The 16,580-nt window shown below is 43.9% G+C and overlaps 1 protein-coding gene across 6 annotated transcripts in view; it reads right to left on the bottom strand.

The window, feature by feature from the left end:
- dnajb6b (DnaJ heat shock protein family (Hsp40) member B6b) overlaps positions 1 to 16,580 on the bottom strand; it is a 235,791-nt gene that overhangs the window by 150,875 nt on the left and 68,336 nt on the right. For all 6 annotated transcript variants that reach the window (XM_072508219.1, XM_072508218.1, XM_072508224.1 and 3 more), the window contains 3 exons: positions 10,545 to 10,654; positions 7,407 to 7,466; positions 5,219 to 5,323 (listed from right to left, as the gene is read on the bottom strand). In XM_072508219.1, coding sequence (XP_072364320.1) covers positions 5,219 to 5,323; positions 7,407 to 7,466; positions 10,545 to 10,654 — 275 coding nt within the window. The remainder of the gene's footprint in view (positions 1 to 5,218; positions 5,324 to 7,406; positions 7,467 to 10,544; positions 10,655 to 16,580) is intronic.

Below are 16,580 nucleotides of genomic sequence, written 5' to 3'. Positions count from 1 at the left end.
ATCCACCACCACTCTCTGACTTCTATCGGTTAGCCAGTTCGTTATCCAACTGGCCAAATTTCCCACTATCCCATGCCTCCTTACTTTCTGCAGAAGCCTACCATGGGGAACCTTATCAAATACCTTACTAAAATCCATGTACACTACATCCACTGCTTTACCTTCATCCACATGCTTGGTCACCTCCTCAAAGAATTCAATAAGACTTGTAAGGCAAGACCTACCCCTCACAAATCCGTGCTGACTATTCCTAATCAAGCAGTGTCTTTCCAGATGCTCAGAAATCCTATCCTTCAGTACCCTTTCCATTACTTTGCCTACCACCGAAGTAAGACTAACTGGCCTGTAATTCCCAGGGTTATCCCTAGTCCCTTTATTGAACAGGGGCATGACATTCGCCACTCTCCAATCCCCTGGTACCACCCCTGTTGACAGCGAGGACGAAAAGATCATTGCCAACGGCTCTGCAATTTCATCTCTTGCTTCCCATAGAATCCTTGGATATATCCCGTCAGGCCCGGGGGACTTGTCTATCCTCAAGTTTTTCAAAATGCCCAACACATCTTCCTTCCTAACAAGTATTTCCTCGAGCTTACCAATCTGTTTCACACTGTCCTCTCCAACAATATCGCCCCTCTCATTTGTAAATACAGAAGAAAAGTACTCGTTCAAGACCTCTCCTATCTCTTCAGACTCAATACACAATCTCCCACTACTGTCCTTGATCGGACCTACCCTCGCTCTAGTCATTTTCATATTTCTCACTTGTGTAAAAGGCCTTGGGGTTTTCCTTGATCCTACCCGCCAAAGATTGTTCATGCCCTCTCTTAGCTCTCCTAATCCCTTTCTTCAGTTCCCTCCTGGCTATCTTGTATCTCTCCAATGCCCTGTCTGAACCTTGTTTCCTCAGCCTTACATAAGTCTCCTTTTTTCCTCTTAACAAGACATTCAACCTCTCTTGTCAACCGTGGTTCCCTCACTCGACCATCTCTTCCCTGCCTGACAGGGACATACATATCAAGGACATGTAGTACCTGTTCCTTGAACAAGTTCCACATTTCACTTGTGTCCTTCCCTGATAGCCTATGTTCCCAACTTATGCACTTCAATTCTTGTCTGACAACATCGTATTTGCCCTTCCCCCAATTGTAAACCTTGCTCTGTTGCACGCACCTATCCCTCTCCATTACTAAAGTAAAAGTCACAGAATTGTGGTCACTATCTCCAAAATGCTCCCCCACTAACAAATCTATCACTTGCCCAATATTGCCCCTCCTCTGGTCGGACAATCTACATACTGTGTTAGAAAAGCTTCCTGGACACACTGCACAAACACCACCCCATCCAAGCTATTTGATCTTAAGAGTTTCCCCTCAATATTTGGGAAGTTAAAGTCACCCATGACTACCACCCTGTGACTTCTGCACCTTTCCAAAACCTGTTTCCCAATCTGTTCCTCCACATCTCTGCTACTATTGGGGGGCCAATAGAAAACTCCTAACAAGGTGACTGCTCCTTTCCTATTTCTGACTTCAACCCATACTACCTCAGTAGGGTGATACTCCTCGAACTGCCTTTCTGCAGCTGTTATACTATCTCTAATTAACAATGCCACCCCCCCACCTCTTTTACCACCCTCCCTAATCTTATTGAAACATCTATAACCAGGGACCTCCAACAACCATTTCTGCCCCTCTTCTATCCAAGTTTCCGTGATGGCTACATCGTAGTCCCAAGTACCGATCCATGCCTTACGTTCACCCACCTTATTCCTGATGCTTCTTGCGTTGAAGTATACACATTTCAACCCATCTCCGTGCCTGCAAGTACTCTCCTTTGTCAGTGTTCCCTTCCCCACTGCCTCATTACACGCTTTGGCATCCTGAATATCGGCTACCTTAGTTGCTGGACTACAAATCCGGTTCCCATTTCCCTGCCAAATTAGTTTAAACCCTCCCGAAGAGTACTAGAAAACCTCCCTCCCAGGATATTGGTGCCCCTCTGGTTCAGATGCAACCCGTCCTGCTTGTACAGGTCCCACCTTCCCCAGAATGCGCTCCAATTATCCAAATACCTGAAGCCCTCCCTCCTACACCATTCCTGCAGCCACGTGTTCAGCTGCACTCTCTCCATATTCCTAGCCTCGCTATCACGTGGCACCGGCAACAAACCAGAGATGACAACTCTGTCTGTCCTGGCTTTTATCTTCCAGCCTAACTCCCTAAACTTGTTTATTACCTCCACACCCCTTTTCCTATCTATGTCGTTGGTACCTATGTGCACCACGACTTCTGGCTGCTCCCCCTCCCCCTTAAGGATCCTGAAGACACGATCCGAGACATCCCTGACCCTGGCACCCGGGAGGCAACATACCTTCCGGGAGTCTCGCACGCAACCACAGAATCGCCTATCTATTCCCCTAACCATTGAATCTCCTACAACTATTGCTTTTCTATTCTCCCCCCTTCCCTTCTGAGCCCCAGAGCCAGACTCAGTGCCAGAGACCTGGCCGCTAGGGCCTTCCCCCGGTAGGTCACCACCCCCCCCCCCCCCCCCCCCCCCCCCCCCAACAGCATCCAAAACGGTATACTTGTTTTGAAGGGGAACGACCACGAGGGATCCCTGCACTGTCTGCCTGTTTGTTTTTTTCCCCCCCCGACTGTAACCCAGCTATTCTTGTCCTGTACCTTGGGTGTGGTTACCTCCCTGTAACTCTTCTCATTCACCCCCTCTGCCTCCCGGATGATCCGAAGTTCATCCAGCTTCAGCTCCAGTTCCCTAACACGGTCTTTGAGGAGCTGAAGTTGGGTGCACTTCCCACAGGTATAGTCAGCGGGGACACCGGTGGTATCCCTCACCACCCACATCCTACAGGAGGAGCATGCAACTGGCCTAGCCTCCATCCCCTCTTACCTGACAGAATATAACTGCCCTGTGGACTAACTAGATCTCCGCCCTCCGACTCTGCTCCCAGTCAGCTACACTTTCTGTAAACTCCTGGCTCTCCTCTCACTCTCTGCGGAAATGTCGGAAACAAAATGAAATGATCACCGTACTCCCTCCTCACCTAACTCCCTCGGTCACCAAACTCTTACTATAGCACTCAAATGCACCAAATTCAGCACTCAGTGCAAACAAAGTCTGCACTGTAGGGGATCACTTTTATACTGTGAATCTAGCCTCTGAAAACTGGCCTAATCCAATTAACTAATTCACAAACTCCAGCTGCAAGTGCCTACAAGTAAAAGCTTTGTTTAAAGCTGATTGAAAATTCACCTTCTTCTAAACCAAACAGCAACTTTTAAGTTAATTAACTAAATAAAAGAAAGACTAAACTTTAGATAAAAATGAAGCCTTATACTCCCTCGGTCACCAAACCCTCACTATAGCACTCAAATGCACCAAATTCAGCATTCAGTCCAAAGGGAGTTGGACATTTTCAAAAACCCAAGAATGGAGCACATGAAATGTCCCAGTCTATATGATCCTTGGAAGTGATGGAAACATTAGTAAGGGCACTCCAGCAGATGGTAGTATCACTGATTATATATACACAGCGACCAGAAAAGATCCAGAACTTCAGGTGAGGGGCCATGCCCAACCTGGATAAGTATGATGAATGGGGCCAACTTTGTCAATGCCAGGGTAGAGGGAGAAAATTGGATCTACCCAAATTGGATATGGGTAGGCACTCTGAACAATGGCCTTGCAGACCTAATTTGTACTGAAGAGATTTACTGGAATAGTGTGCAGTTTGGTCTCCTTATCAGAGGATGTCTTGCTGTAGAGGGAGTGCAGAAAAGGTTTACCAAATGGATTCCTGGATGACGGGACTGACATACAAGGAGAGATTTAATCAGTTAGGATTATATTCACTGGAGATCAGAAAAATTAGTAGGGGTCACATAGAAAGCTACAAAATTCTAACAGGACAGGGTAGATGTAGGAAGGATCTTCTCGATGGTGTTTGTGGGGGATATCAAGGGTCACAGTCTGAGGATACGGGGTAGATCATTTAGGACTGAGACAAGGAGAAATATATTCATCCAGAGAGTGGTAAGTATGTGGAATTCACTACCACAGAAAGTAATTGAGGCCACAGCATTGTATGTTTTTAAGGAGTTAGATATAGCTCTTGGGGTTAATGGGATCAAAGGATATGGGGGGGAGGGGGGGGGGGGGGGGGGAAAGAGAACAAAGGCAGGAACAGGTTATTGAGTTGGATGATCAGTAATCATCACAATGAATGGCGGAGCAGGTTTGAAGGGCCAAATGGCCTACTCCTGTTGTAGATAAGGCTAGTCCCATGGTGTACGTAGGTCAGTTACCCAAATACCAATGCAGGCTTCAACAGGGAGATGAGGGAAGGAAAGTAGCTGAAAGACCGGAAATTCTATATATTGAGATTATGAAGAATGAGAACAAGACCGCTGAGGCCTTCCCATAATGTGGCAAGAACCTTCAAATCTCGCTGGTCGGACGTCAGGAAAAATCCTGAGCTGGGTGACGGATGATCACGAAATCCGCCCCATGTGCCAATACCTGCCAATGGTATGGGACCACAATCTCATGTGGAATCCCCCCTTTCTTTGGCTAGTCAAATAGGAAGACGGAATAACACATGTTGGAGCAGGCAATATCAGTTTTGTTTCTGGTCTTAGATCTTCAAGCTAAGTTTTTTCAAGTGTCTGATGGAAGTGACAAATCAGTTTTTGACTATTCTGCATTCTTGTCTAAACATAAATAAAGTAGTTGGAATGTATAATGTACAACAATGAGTATAGTTCAATACTTCTCTGTAGGAATTTCATGCATTAGCAGAATATCACTACATTTTAAAAAATCCTTGGTGGCACAAGGTGTCTTCCCTCAAATTGAAGATGAGGGTACAAAAGCTAATGGTTATTTTGTTGGACTAATAATGGCGAATCTTGGACAAATAGCCTAGTTCAAATCCTACCAAGTCTGTTCGCAAATTGCAATTCAGTTTTTTAAATCTAGAAACAAGCAGCTATCCTGCAAGGAATGAAATCAACCATTCTTAAAATACTTGACTCGACGATCCCTCTGAAGTTGTCCAGCAAGTCACTCGGTTGTCTCATCAAATTCTCAGAAAAACAAAAAGGATGGGCATGCCATCCAACCAACCCATGCTGTCTATTCTCAAGGTGTGTGCAAAGAAAAGGACACCAGAGTTTCATCTTAGTAAATTACTTACTGAAGAAATCTGCAAAGGGATCCCTGCCTCCAAAGAATTCCCTGAAAACATCTTCAGGGTTGCGGAATGTGAAGCCATAGTTGAAGCCTTCGCCATAATGACCACCTAAATCCAGGGATGTGGGGAGAGAGGGAAAGGGGAGAAACACAACAAAAATGTCAATTCCAGAGTGTTTAGAAATCATTCTAGCCATTAAACATCACCGGCTGTTCGAGCTTGAATCTCCTTCAGACAGCCTTTCAGAATGTGTTTTACTTGAGCCTTTGATGCTCAAAGGATTTCTGTATAGATGAACACATAACGAATGGAACCCCATTAAAGTATGACAAGAAATAGCTTGGCAATTTTAATTCAGCACACTACACTACAAATAGAATAAACTGGATCCAAGCTCAAGTCTCAACTGACATTTCACAGACTCGTAAGTTACCACCGTCAGACAGGCATTGGAAAAACTAGGTGGGAATCGAATGTGTTTGAACTCAGTTTGCATTTGAATCTCGTACACCACATTAATACCAATCGACATTGAAAAGGTCTGAATTTTAAATGCCATATATTACATTTATTTGGAGCATCAGTCTCAATTCCAACCATTGCCTGGAAAAATATAGTGCTTCAAACCAAACTCTGCTCAAAGCCGCAATGCAATTTGATCAGTACTAATCCATGTAAAATTGAACCACATCACACCCATTCAAATCTATTCCCTTTCTATAAGCATCCTCAATAAATTATATCTCAGGTAAACATGTTTGAAATTTTGCTAAGCTCATTAACCTATCAAACTCTTAGTTTACATTCAGTCACTCAGTTATCATCCACATACCCCAACAGTTTAAAAATATGACCAAAATATTACCGACAGAATTACAATTTTTTGTGTTTCCGTGGCAGGATTTCTTGACACCTTCCAGCAAGCAGCTGAGCCAATTAAAAATGTCATGTGAAGTCAGCTAATTTCACCCAGAGATTGAGGTGGACAAGTGCAGCTCGCTTGGCCATGAGGGAAATAAATTGATGGCGTTTCCATTATTATCCTGTGACTTTTATTCGAAGGATAAAAACTTTGCTTGCCACTTAGTCCTCTCACCCAAAAGGTTTCACTATCGCCAATGGCTAGAAGAGGTCAATTTGCAATTATGACCCGCCAAACAAAACTACCTTGTACATTTCTGCACCCCCTTATCAAAATAAGGGTTATTGTCAGCAGTGGCATTAAAATGGTACTGATAATATCTGCACAAGTGGCTCATCATCTAAAGACATAAAACAGGCTCCATCACATTTGGTATGTATTCCTGCGGCATGGAATCACAGACACAAACAATTAAGACCTCTTGAGAGCAACAAACTTCGGTAAAACTCTTGGTCACTATGCAAATCGCAAAACAGATAACAAATCATATTCAACATCTTTTACAATTGTGGATGGATTAAACAATAGTGCTCTTACAGCAACTTAGATTCCCCACCTCAGCAGTTATTCCTCCAAAGCACAAAGCATATGGTCAGAAAATGCTGTTATCTGGAGGAAAATGGGATAACTGAAGCAGCTTGAAGAAGAGTTCTTTCAGTTACTTCCCTGGCTTGACAAGCAGTTTGCATTTACTACCTCACCCCACTCTTAATATTGGCCCATGGCCCAGAATTTGTAGTAAGAATAATGTTGAGTATCAACTCTCATCATTGAGTAAAATCAGAAAGAAACTTCCAACGTCCATTCATGCAGTTAGATGGAAATCAGGAAGCTGCTATCTGATTTGCCACGAGCCCCAAAATCTGATTTGCTACGAGCCTCAAAAACTTCACTGCACCTATACCTTGTCGTCAAGTGGCTTGGCACCAAAATACATGCAAGGATGTGATGTTGCGCCAGAGAAAAGTTATTCAAGTACAAGTGAATTGTTGACAGCATTAGTCCCAATGACTGAGAAACAACCTCAAACTGAAATTTACTTTTGCAAGTCTAATCATTTCAGATTTTAATTATGGTTATTGATTTAAAATGTTAATTAAAGTGTTTTATTTGTCTCAATCCCATTTTTTATCCCCCTACACTGATTTTGTTGAATTAAATATTCTGAACTAGGGGTACGTTTGAATACAATTCCAGTCTACCTCTAGTTCAGAAAGTGTTACTCTGATCAAATGTTCAACCATTATAAAACTAAGGCGGTTTACTTACCTCCACCAGTATTAGCCAATCCTTCTTTCCCATATCGGTCATAAATATTGCGTTTTGAAGCTGTGTTTAAAAAAAAGAGTCAATTTTAAGACCGTATTTACTGGTAGGGCTGTCTAATTTACTACCAACTATTCTATAAAATGAATTATTTTATTTTTTACAGCAATCTAATTGCTTTAAAAACAGCTCTTTTAACAGCTCTGAATGTTCAGAAATAATTTTTTTAAAGGTTATGACAAGCAAATAAAGTGCGTTACACTCTACTTCTGAATAGTTCACCAGACCTCCAGTGACCAAATAACTTTTTTTTAAAAAAAGCTACTTATGCGTGGATTTTGATCGGTCAGTTTTATTTTTCAAAGGAACAACTCTAGGACAGGGTATCACATTTGGCCCAACAGAAGGAAAATCAGCATGTAATTGAAATCCCACAACCAATGGATCAGATCAAAACTCGGAGTCCTGTCAAATCCTGTCATAAGACGTACTGGACAATAAACAACCAGAGAAAAAACAGACATTCCCACTGATGGGGGGAGCCTAGAACTTCAGTGCGAAAGGATGAAGCATCTTCAATCATTTCAGTCAGAAGTGGAAAATGGATGATCCATCTCTGCCTCCTCCCGAGGCTCTTAGCATCTCAGATCCCAGTCTTCAGCCAATTCAATTCATTCTGCAATATCAAGAAAGGCAGAGGCCCTGACAACATCCCAGCTACTGTACTGAAAACTTATGCTCCAGAACTAGCTGCACCCTTAGCCAAGCTGTTCCAGTGCAGCTACAACACTAATGCCTACCGAACAACACTAATGCCTACCAAACAATGTGGAAAATAACAGTCGGAGGAAGTCAGTAGGCTCAACCATCCTCAATCTTCCTTTCAGTGAGAATGTTTGCTGACAATTAGGGCTCTGTACCATTTGTAACTCCTCAGATGCGGAATGCATCTGTTCCCACATGCAACACTTCATCAGGGGCTGGTTTAGCACAGGGCTAAAGAGCTGGCTTTTAAAGCAGACCAAGGCAGGCCAGCAGCACGGTTCAATTCTCGTACCAGCCTCCCCGAACAGGCGCTTGAATGTGGCGACTAGGGGCTTTTCACAGTAACTTCATTTGAAGCCTACTTGTGACAATAAGCGATTTTCATTTCATTTTTCACTTCAATAACATTCAGGCTGGAGGTGAAAATCATTCCACACAAATAGCAAGCAATGTCCATCTCCAACAAGAGAATCAAACCATCTCCCTTTACCATTGCGGAATCTCCAACCATCAATATCCTGGGAAGTCACCAGGGACCAGAAACTGAATTGGACCATCCATAAAAATACATCAACTGGAAGAACAGGTCAGATGTTGTGTAGTATGGAGAGTTGCTCGCCTCCAAACCTGTCCATCATCTACAAGGCACAATAATTTTAATTTGCCTGAATGAGTGCAGCTTTAACATGGAAGTTGCTCCACACCATCCAAGACAAAGAAGCCTTCTTAATTGACACCCATCTACTGTATGGAAGAACTTGGCAACACAACCAAGTCTCAAAAGTGATTACAATAAAATCAGAGATAAAGCTTTTAGTGTGATAAAGCATTGTGCAACATACAAGCTTTGGCAAAATCAAGTTTTCCTTGGCATATAGATTCATTATTGATTTTATATAATTTATGATATTGCATCCAATTAGCCCCTTTAATTCATTTCTGTACATCACCAATGGGCTATATTGGTGGTTTGTATTTGAATAGCATTTCCATGTGATTTTACAAATACAATTATTAAGATATTCATTCATGCCACTTTATGCTTTAAAATGTATCAATTTAATTTGGTAAGGAGGTGTTTAAAATTACCAATTGGGCCTCAAAAATATTACAGTATTAGTATCCTGCTGGTAAGCAATAATAAGTCAAAGTGAGCATTTAAAGCATTGGTTCATTTTGATAGCCAACCTAATGAAGAAATCAACTGGAATTATAAATTGAGCATATAAATGTGGTTGTTCTTGCCTAGCTGTATTCAAGCATTTTCAAATATATTTCTGAATCAAAAGCTCATGTGCTTGGGATGTCAGAGTCCCGACTGCCAAAGCGAATCGTCTTTGCCTGGCTCAAGGAAGGCTTCCGAACAAGAGGAAAGACAAAGGAAGCGCTTTAAAGACACCCTGAAGGCTTTCCTCAAGAAATGCAACATAGGCGTCAATGCCAGGGAGACCCTTGCTCAGAAGAAACCTACTTGGAGGAACCTCCTGAATGATCGGACACAATTCTTTGAGGACACCTGACAGCAAGAGGGGGCATGGAAAAGGAGCCTGAGAAAGGAATACCAGCAATCTCCTGGAAACACCTGCAAGTGTGCAGTCAATGTGGCTCTAGGATCAGGCTCTTCAGCCATGCAAGAGCCCACAGAACCCATTACCAGTAACAGTTTTAGGTGGACAATCATACTTGTTAGCGATTGATTTGATAGCGGTTGATTTGATAACCAAAGAAGGAGTTTAAAAATATTGTACGCAAGTAACATTTTGCAATTCAGGGCATTACAAGAATTTGAAGGGGACAAAATCAATGCGTCAGTTAAAGAGGCTGGCATTTACTTTCCTATTTTCTCATTTGGTTATTTATTGCTGAATTAAAGACAGTCAAAACCCACTTTGTAAATTACATCTAGCAGGGACTAACAAAAGCAGCTGGATAATGGTCGGCAACTAACAATCCAAATATGAGACAAGAAATAGCCTAACAACAAAGGTTTGAGGAATGTGGCTGACCAACAGGTTGTGAAGAATAAATGCCCTGAAGAGAGAGCTTGAAGTATATAATCACAAGAAGCACAGTAACAGTAGTATTTTGAAGACAAGGGAAGTCACTGAAATGTGTGCAGCAGAGGGGCTATTTCAAAGACATTTGTAAAACAGAACAGTTGCACTTGCTGGAATAAATTATATAGATGGGTGATAATTTATGAAAAAGTGGCTTGTGGTTTGAAGTCTTACCTGGTTTAGAGTTTTAATTTTCAATGATTATAATAGCTGTTCAATTACTTTCAAGGACCAGCAAACTCTGCCAAACAGCAATAATTCACAATCTGTCCAGAACCATCTAAATCAGATTAAGAATTTCATATCTAACTATACTTACAATCAGAAAGAACTTCATATGCCTCGGAAAGTTGTTTAAATTTCGACTCTGCCTCTTCCTTATTGTCAGGATTCTTATCAGGGTGCCATTTCAGTGCCTGTTTGCGATATCTTTCAAAAAAAGCAATAATCAATTCATATCTTTGCTTGCTTTCAAGTAATTGAATTAGACAATTTGTAAGGTACATAGATCTATATAGAATTAAAATATACAAGCTCTTCGTACTACTTGTGCACAGCAAACTTAACTGATTCATCAATAAAATCTAATGCACAAAACAGAATAATTTTGGCATCCAAATTCTACATTACAGGAGCAGCCCTTTGGATTTCGGCGGCAGCGGTGCGCAGGGGCCTTCTTGGAGGTGAGTAGTGAGTTTAAAAGCACTTACCTTTACAGGAGCAGCCCTTTGGATTTCGGCGGCAGCGGTGCGCAGGGGCCTTCTTGGAGGTGAGTAGTGAGTTTAAAAGCTCTTACCTTTACAGGAGCAGCCCTTTGGATTTCGGCGGCAGCGGTGCGCAGGGGCCTTCTGGGAGGTGAGTAGTTAGTTTAAAAGCTCTTACCTTTACAGGAGCAGCCCATTGGATTTCGGCGGCAGCGGTGCGCAGGGGCCTTCTTGGAGGTGAGTAGTGAGTTTAAAAGCTCTTACCTTTACAGGAGCAGCCCATTGGATTTCGGCGGCAGCGGTGCGCAGGGGCCTTCTTGGAGGTGAGTAGTGAGTTTAAAAGCTCTTACCTTTACAGGAGCAGCCCTTTGGATTTCGGCGGCAGCGGTGCGCAGGGGCCTTCTTGGAGGTGAGTAGTGAGTTTAAAAGCACTTACCTTTACAGGAGCAGCCCTTTGGATTTCGGCGGGAACCGGAAGTTCGACCTCTGGCAAGTCCCCCCCCCCCCCCCCCCAATAAATTCTGGTGGAGAGGAAACCCGAGACACTACACGTGTAGTGTCTCCCACCCACCCTCCTCCTCTAACCTAATAATAAGACCCATTGGTGGAAGGTAAGTGCCATATTATATTATATATTATTAGCATTGTGCAGGCCAAGGATTGGAGGTGGAGGAGCAGTCTCTGTCAGCGAGAGAACCTGAGAACATCTCAGAAGGTAAGCAAGTGATTTTTACTTTTATACCTTTTTTCAAATTGTGTGTGTCGGGGGGGACAGAAAAGCTGTGACCTGAGTGGCTGGTTGGGATTCTAACCTAAATTTTTTTGACTATTTGGGAACTAATTAAACATAATAACTTAATTATAATTTAGAGGATATCTAAGCCAGAGATCGGAGGATATTATAGTTAGCTATCGCATTTCTATTAGAAATCTAGTGCTAGGAAACAGATAGTTGACAGTAACTTTGTAATTTAAAAAAAAAAAAAGTATTTATAAAAAAAAGACAAATTTTAATTTTAATTAATTGACGCAATGTCAGTTAGAGGGGTGCTGTGCTCTGACTGTGAGATGTGGCAGGTCCGGGAGGCTTCCAGCGTCCTGGATGGCTTCATCTGCAGAAAGTGCACCCAACTGCAGCTCCTCACAGACCGCATGGTTCGGTTGGAGCAGCAATTGGATGCACTTAGGAGCATGCAGGTGGCGGAAAGCGTCATAGATCGCAGTTATGTAAGTGTGGTCACACCCAAGGTGCAGGCAGAGAAATGGGTGACCACCAGAAAGGGCAGGCAGTCAGTGCAGGAATCCCCTGTGGTTGTCCCCCTCTCGAACAGGTATACCCCTTTGGATACTGTCGGGGGGGATAGCCTATCAGGGGAAAACAGCAGCAGCCAGAGCAGTGGCACCACGGCTGGCTCTGATGTTCAGAAGGGAGGGTCAAAGCGCAGAAGAGTAATAGTTATAGGGGACTCTATAGTCAGGGGAACAGATAGGCGCTTCTGTGGACGTGAAAGAGACTCCAGGATGGTATGTTGCCTCCCTGGTGCCAGGGTCCAGGATGTCTCCGAACGGGTAGAGGGAATCCTGAAGGGGGAGGGCAAACAGGTAGAGGTCGTTGTACATATTGGTACTAACGACATAGGCAGGAAGAGGCATGAGGTCCTGCAGCAGGAGTTCAGGGAGCTAGGCAGAAAGTTAAAAGACAGGACCTCGAGGGTTGTAATCTCGGGATTACTCCCTGTGCCACGTGCCAGTGAGGCTAGAAATAGGAAGATAGAGCAGACAAACACGTGGCTAAACAGCTGGTGTAGGAGGGAGGGTTTCGGTTATCTGGACCACTGGGAGCTCTTCCGGGGCAGGTGTGACCTGTATAAGATGGACGGGTTGCATCTAAACCGGAGAGGCATAAATATCCTGGCCGCGAGATTTGCTAGTGTCACACGGGAGGGTTTAAACTAGTATGGCAGGGGGGTGGGCACGGGAGCAATAGGTCAGAAGGTGAGAGCGTTGAGGGAGAACTAGGGAATATGGACAGTGTGGCTCTGAGGCAGAGCAGACGGGGAGAAGTTGCTGAACACAGCGGGTCTGGTGGCCTGAAGTGCATATGTTTTAATGCAAGGAGCATTACGGGTAAGGCAGATGAACTTAGAGCTTGGATTAGTACTTGGAACTATGATGTTGTTGCCATTACAGAGACCTGGTTGAGGGAAGGGCAGGATTGGCAGCTAAACGTTCCAGGATTTAGATGTTTCAGGCGGGATAGAGGGGGATGTAAAAGGGGAGGCGGAGTTGCGCTACTTGTTCAGGAGAGTATCACAGCTATACAGCGAGAGGACACCTCAGAGGGCAGTGAGGCTATATGGGTAGAGATCAGGAATAAGAAGGGTGCAGTCACAATGTTGGGGGTATACTACAGGCCTCCCAACAGCCAGCGGGAGACAGAGGAGCAGATAGGTAGACAGATTTTGGAAAAGAGTAAAAACAACAGGGTTGTGGTGATGGGAGACTTCAACTTCCCCAATATTGACTGGGACTCACTTAGTGCCAGGGGCTTAGACGGGGCAGAGTTTGTAAGGAGCATCCAGGAGGGCTTCTTAAAACAATATGTAAACAGTCCAACTAGGGAAGGGGCGGTACTGGACCTGGTATTGGGGAATGAGCCCGGCCAGGTGGTAGATGTTTCAGTAGGGGAGCATTTCGGTAACAGTGACCACAATTCAGTAAGTTTTAAAGTACTGGTGGACAAGGATAAGAGTGGTCCGAGGATGAACGTGCTAAATTGGGGGAAGGCTAATTATAACAATATTAGGCGGGACCTGAAGAACATAGATTGGGGGCGGATGTTTGAGGGCAAATCAACATCTGACATGTGGGAGGCTTTCAAGTGTCAGTTGAAAGGAATACAGGACAGGCATGTTCCTGTGAGGAAGAAAGATAAATACGGCAATTTTCGGGAACCTTGGATGACGAATGATATTGTAGGCCTCGTCAAAAAGAAAAAGGAGGCATTTGTCAGGGCTAAAAGGCTGGGAACAGACGAAGCCTGTGTGGCATATAAGGAAAGTAGGAAGGAACTGAAGCAGGGAGTCAGGAGGGCTAGAAGGGGTCATGAGAAGTCATTGGCAAATAGGGTTAAGGAAAATCCCAAGGCTTTTTACACTTACATAAAAAGCAAGAGGGTAGCCAGGGAAAGGGTTGGCCCACTGAAGGATAGGCAAGGGAATCTATGTGTGGAGCCAGAGGAAATGGGCGAGGTACTAAATGAATACTTTGCATCAGTATTCACCAAAGAGAAGGAATTGGTAGATGTTGAGTCTGGAGAAGGGGGTGTAGATAGCCTGGGTCACATTGTGATCCAAAAAGACGAGGTGTTGGGTGTCTTAAAAAATATTAAGGTAGATAAGTCCCCAGGGCCGGATGGGATCTACCCCAGAATACTGAAGGAGGCTGGAGAGGAAATTGCTGAGGCCTTGACAGAAATCTTTGGATCCTCGCTGTCTTCAGGGGATGTCCCGGAGGACTGGAGAATAGCCAATGTTGTTCCTCTGTTTAAGAAGGGTGGCAGGGATAATCCCGGGAACTACAGGCCGGTGAGCCTTACTTCAGTGGTAGGGAAATTACTGGAGAGAATTCTTCGAGACAGGATCTACTCCCATTTGGAAGCAAATGGACGTATTAGTGAGAGGCAGCACGGTTTTGTGAAGGGGAGGTCGTGTCTCACTAACTTGATCGAGTTTTTCGAGGAGGTCACTAAGATGATTGATGCAGGTAGGGCAGTAGATGTTGTCTATATGGACTTCAGTAAGGCCTTTGACAAGGTCCCTCATGGTAGACTAGTACAAAAGGTGAAGTCACACGGGATCAGGGGTGAACTGGCAAGGTGGATACAGAACTGGCTAGGCCATAGAAGGCAGAGGGTAGCAATGGAGGGATGCTTTTCTAATTGGAGGGCTGTGACCAGTGGTGTTCCACAGGGATCAGTGCTGGGACCTTTGCTCTTTGTAGTATATATAAATGATTTGGAGGAAAATGTAACTGGTCTGATTAGTAAGTTTGCAGACGACACAAAGGTTGGTGGAATTGCGGATAGCGATGAGGACTGTCTGAGGATACAGCAGGATTTAGATTGTCTGGAGACTTGGGCGGAGAGATGGCAGATGGAGTTTAACCTGGACAAATGTGAGGTAATGCATTTTGGAAGGGCTAATGCAGGTAGGGAATATACAGTGAATGGTAGAACCCTCAGGAGTATTGAAAGTCAAAGAGATCTAGGAGTACAGGTCCACAGATCACTGAAAGGGGCTACACAGGTGGAGAAGGTAGTCAAGAAGGCATACGGCATGCTTGCCTTCATTGGCCGGGGCATTGAGTATAAGAATTGGCAAGTCATGTTGCAGCTGTATAGAACCTTAGTTAGGCCACACTTGGAGTATAGTGTTCAATTCTGGTCGCCACACTACCAGAAGGATGTGGAGGCTTTAGAGAGGGTGCAGAAGAGATTTACCAGAATGTTGCCTGGTATGGAGGGCATAAGCTATGAGGAGCGATTGAATAAACTCGGTTTGTTCTCACTGGAACGAAGGAGGTTGAGGGGCGACCTGATAGAGGTATACAAAATTATGAGGGGCATAGACAGAGTGGATAGTCAGAGGCTTTTCCCCAGGGTAGAGGGGTCAATTACTAGGGGGCATAGGTTTAAGGTGAGAGGGGCAAAGTTTAGAGTAGATGTACGAGGCAAGTTTTTTACGCAGAGGGTAGTGGGTGCCTGGAACTCACTACCGGAGGAGGTAGTGGAGGCAGGGACGATAGGGACATTTAAGGGGCATCTTGACAAATATATGAATAGGATGGGAATAGAAGGATACGGACCCAGGAAGAGTAGAAGATTGTAGTTTAGTCGGGCAGTATGGTCGGCACGGGCTTGGAGGGCCGAAGGGCCTGTTCCTGTGCTGTACATTTCTTTGTTCTTTGTTCTTTGTATTCGGAATCAGATTTCCTGGCAACCAAATAACCATTTTTCCACCAGTTTAAAAAAAAAATCTTAGAATATGCTGAAGAATGATAGATTTAGGATTGTTCTATGAAGCAGTGTCCAAGTAGATTTTAAGATGAAAGCTGATTGAAACTTGTTAGTTACAGCAACAAAAGTAGCCTATTGCAGGTGCCTTATGCAGTAAGATACATCTAGCAGTAGAATGTATTGCATGTCACATTTTTCTCATTGTAGCCTTTTCTATTAAAAGAATTGATCCCAAATACCACAAACACATTTAATTGTTGGGTAGTTCAAATTACTGCATGTTGCACAGAATTCTACTCAATACGCCACTGAAATTTAATATCAAATTGCCGTGTTTTAGCAATGTAAAACAGGTACTCTGCCATACCATTTTAAACCTGGAAAGAATGTACTTTGCACTGGTTATAGAACAAACTGAAAACGATGTGAGGTCATCAAGACTGTGGGCAAGTGCTGGTAAATTTGATTAAGCAGGTAGGTCAGGTATTTTTCACACGTCAGTGCAGACCGGATGGGGAGAAGTGCCTCTTCTGCACTGAGATTCTGTGACTTAGGGTAAAGTCAATATTGATTGAGATTAGGGGAGGATAGGAAAAGAGAATTTCCAAACTGAGCAATGAAGAACTTAATCATT

The sequence above is a fragment of the Scyliorhinus torazame genome, chromosome 6 (assembly GCF_047496885.1).
Source record: "Scyliorhinus torazame isolate Kashiwa2021f chromosome 6, sScyTor2.1, whole genome shotgun sequence".
NCBI lineage: Eukaryota > Metazoa > Chordata > Chondrichthyes > Carcharhiniformes > Scyliorhinidae > Scyliorhinus > Scyliorhinus torazame.
Note: the sequence above shows the minus strand (reverse complement) of the source record. Positions and strands in the feature narration are given on the sequence as shown.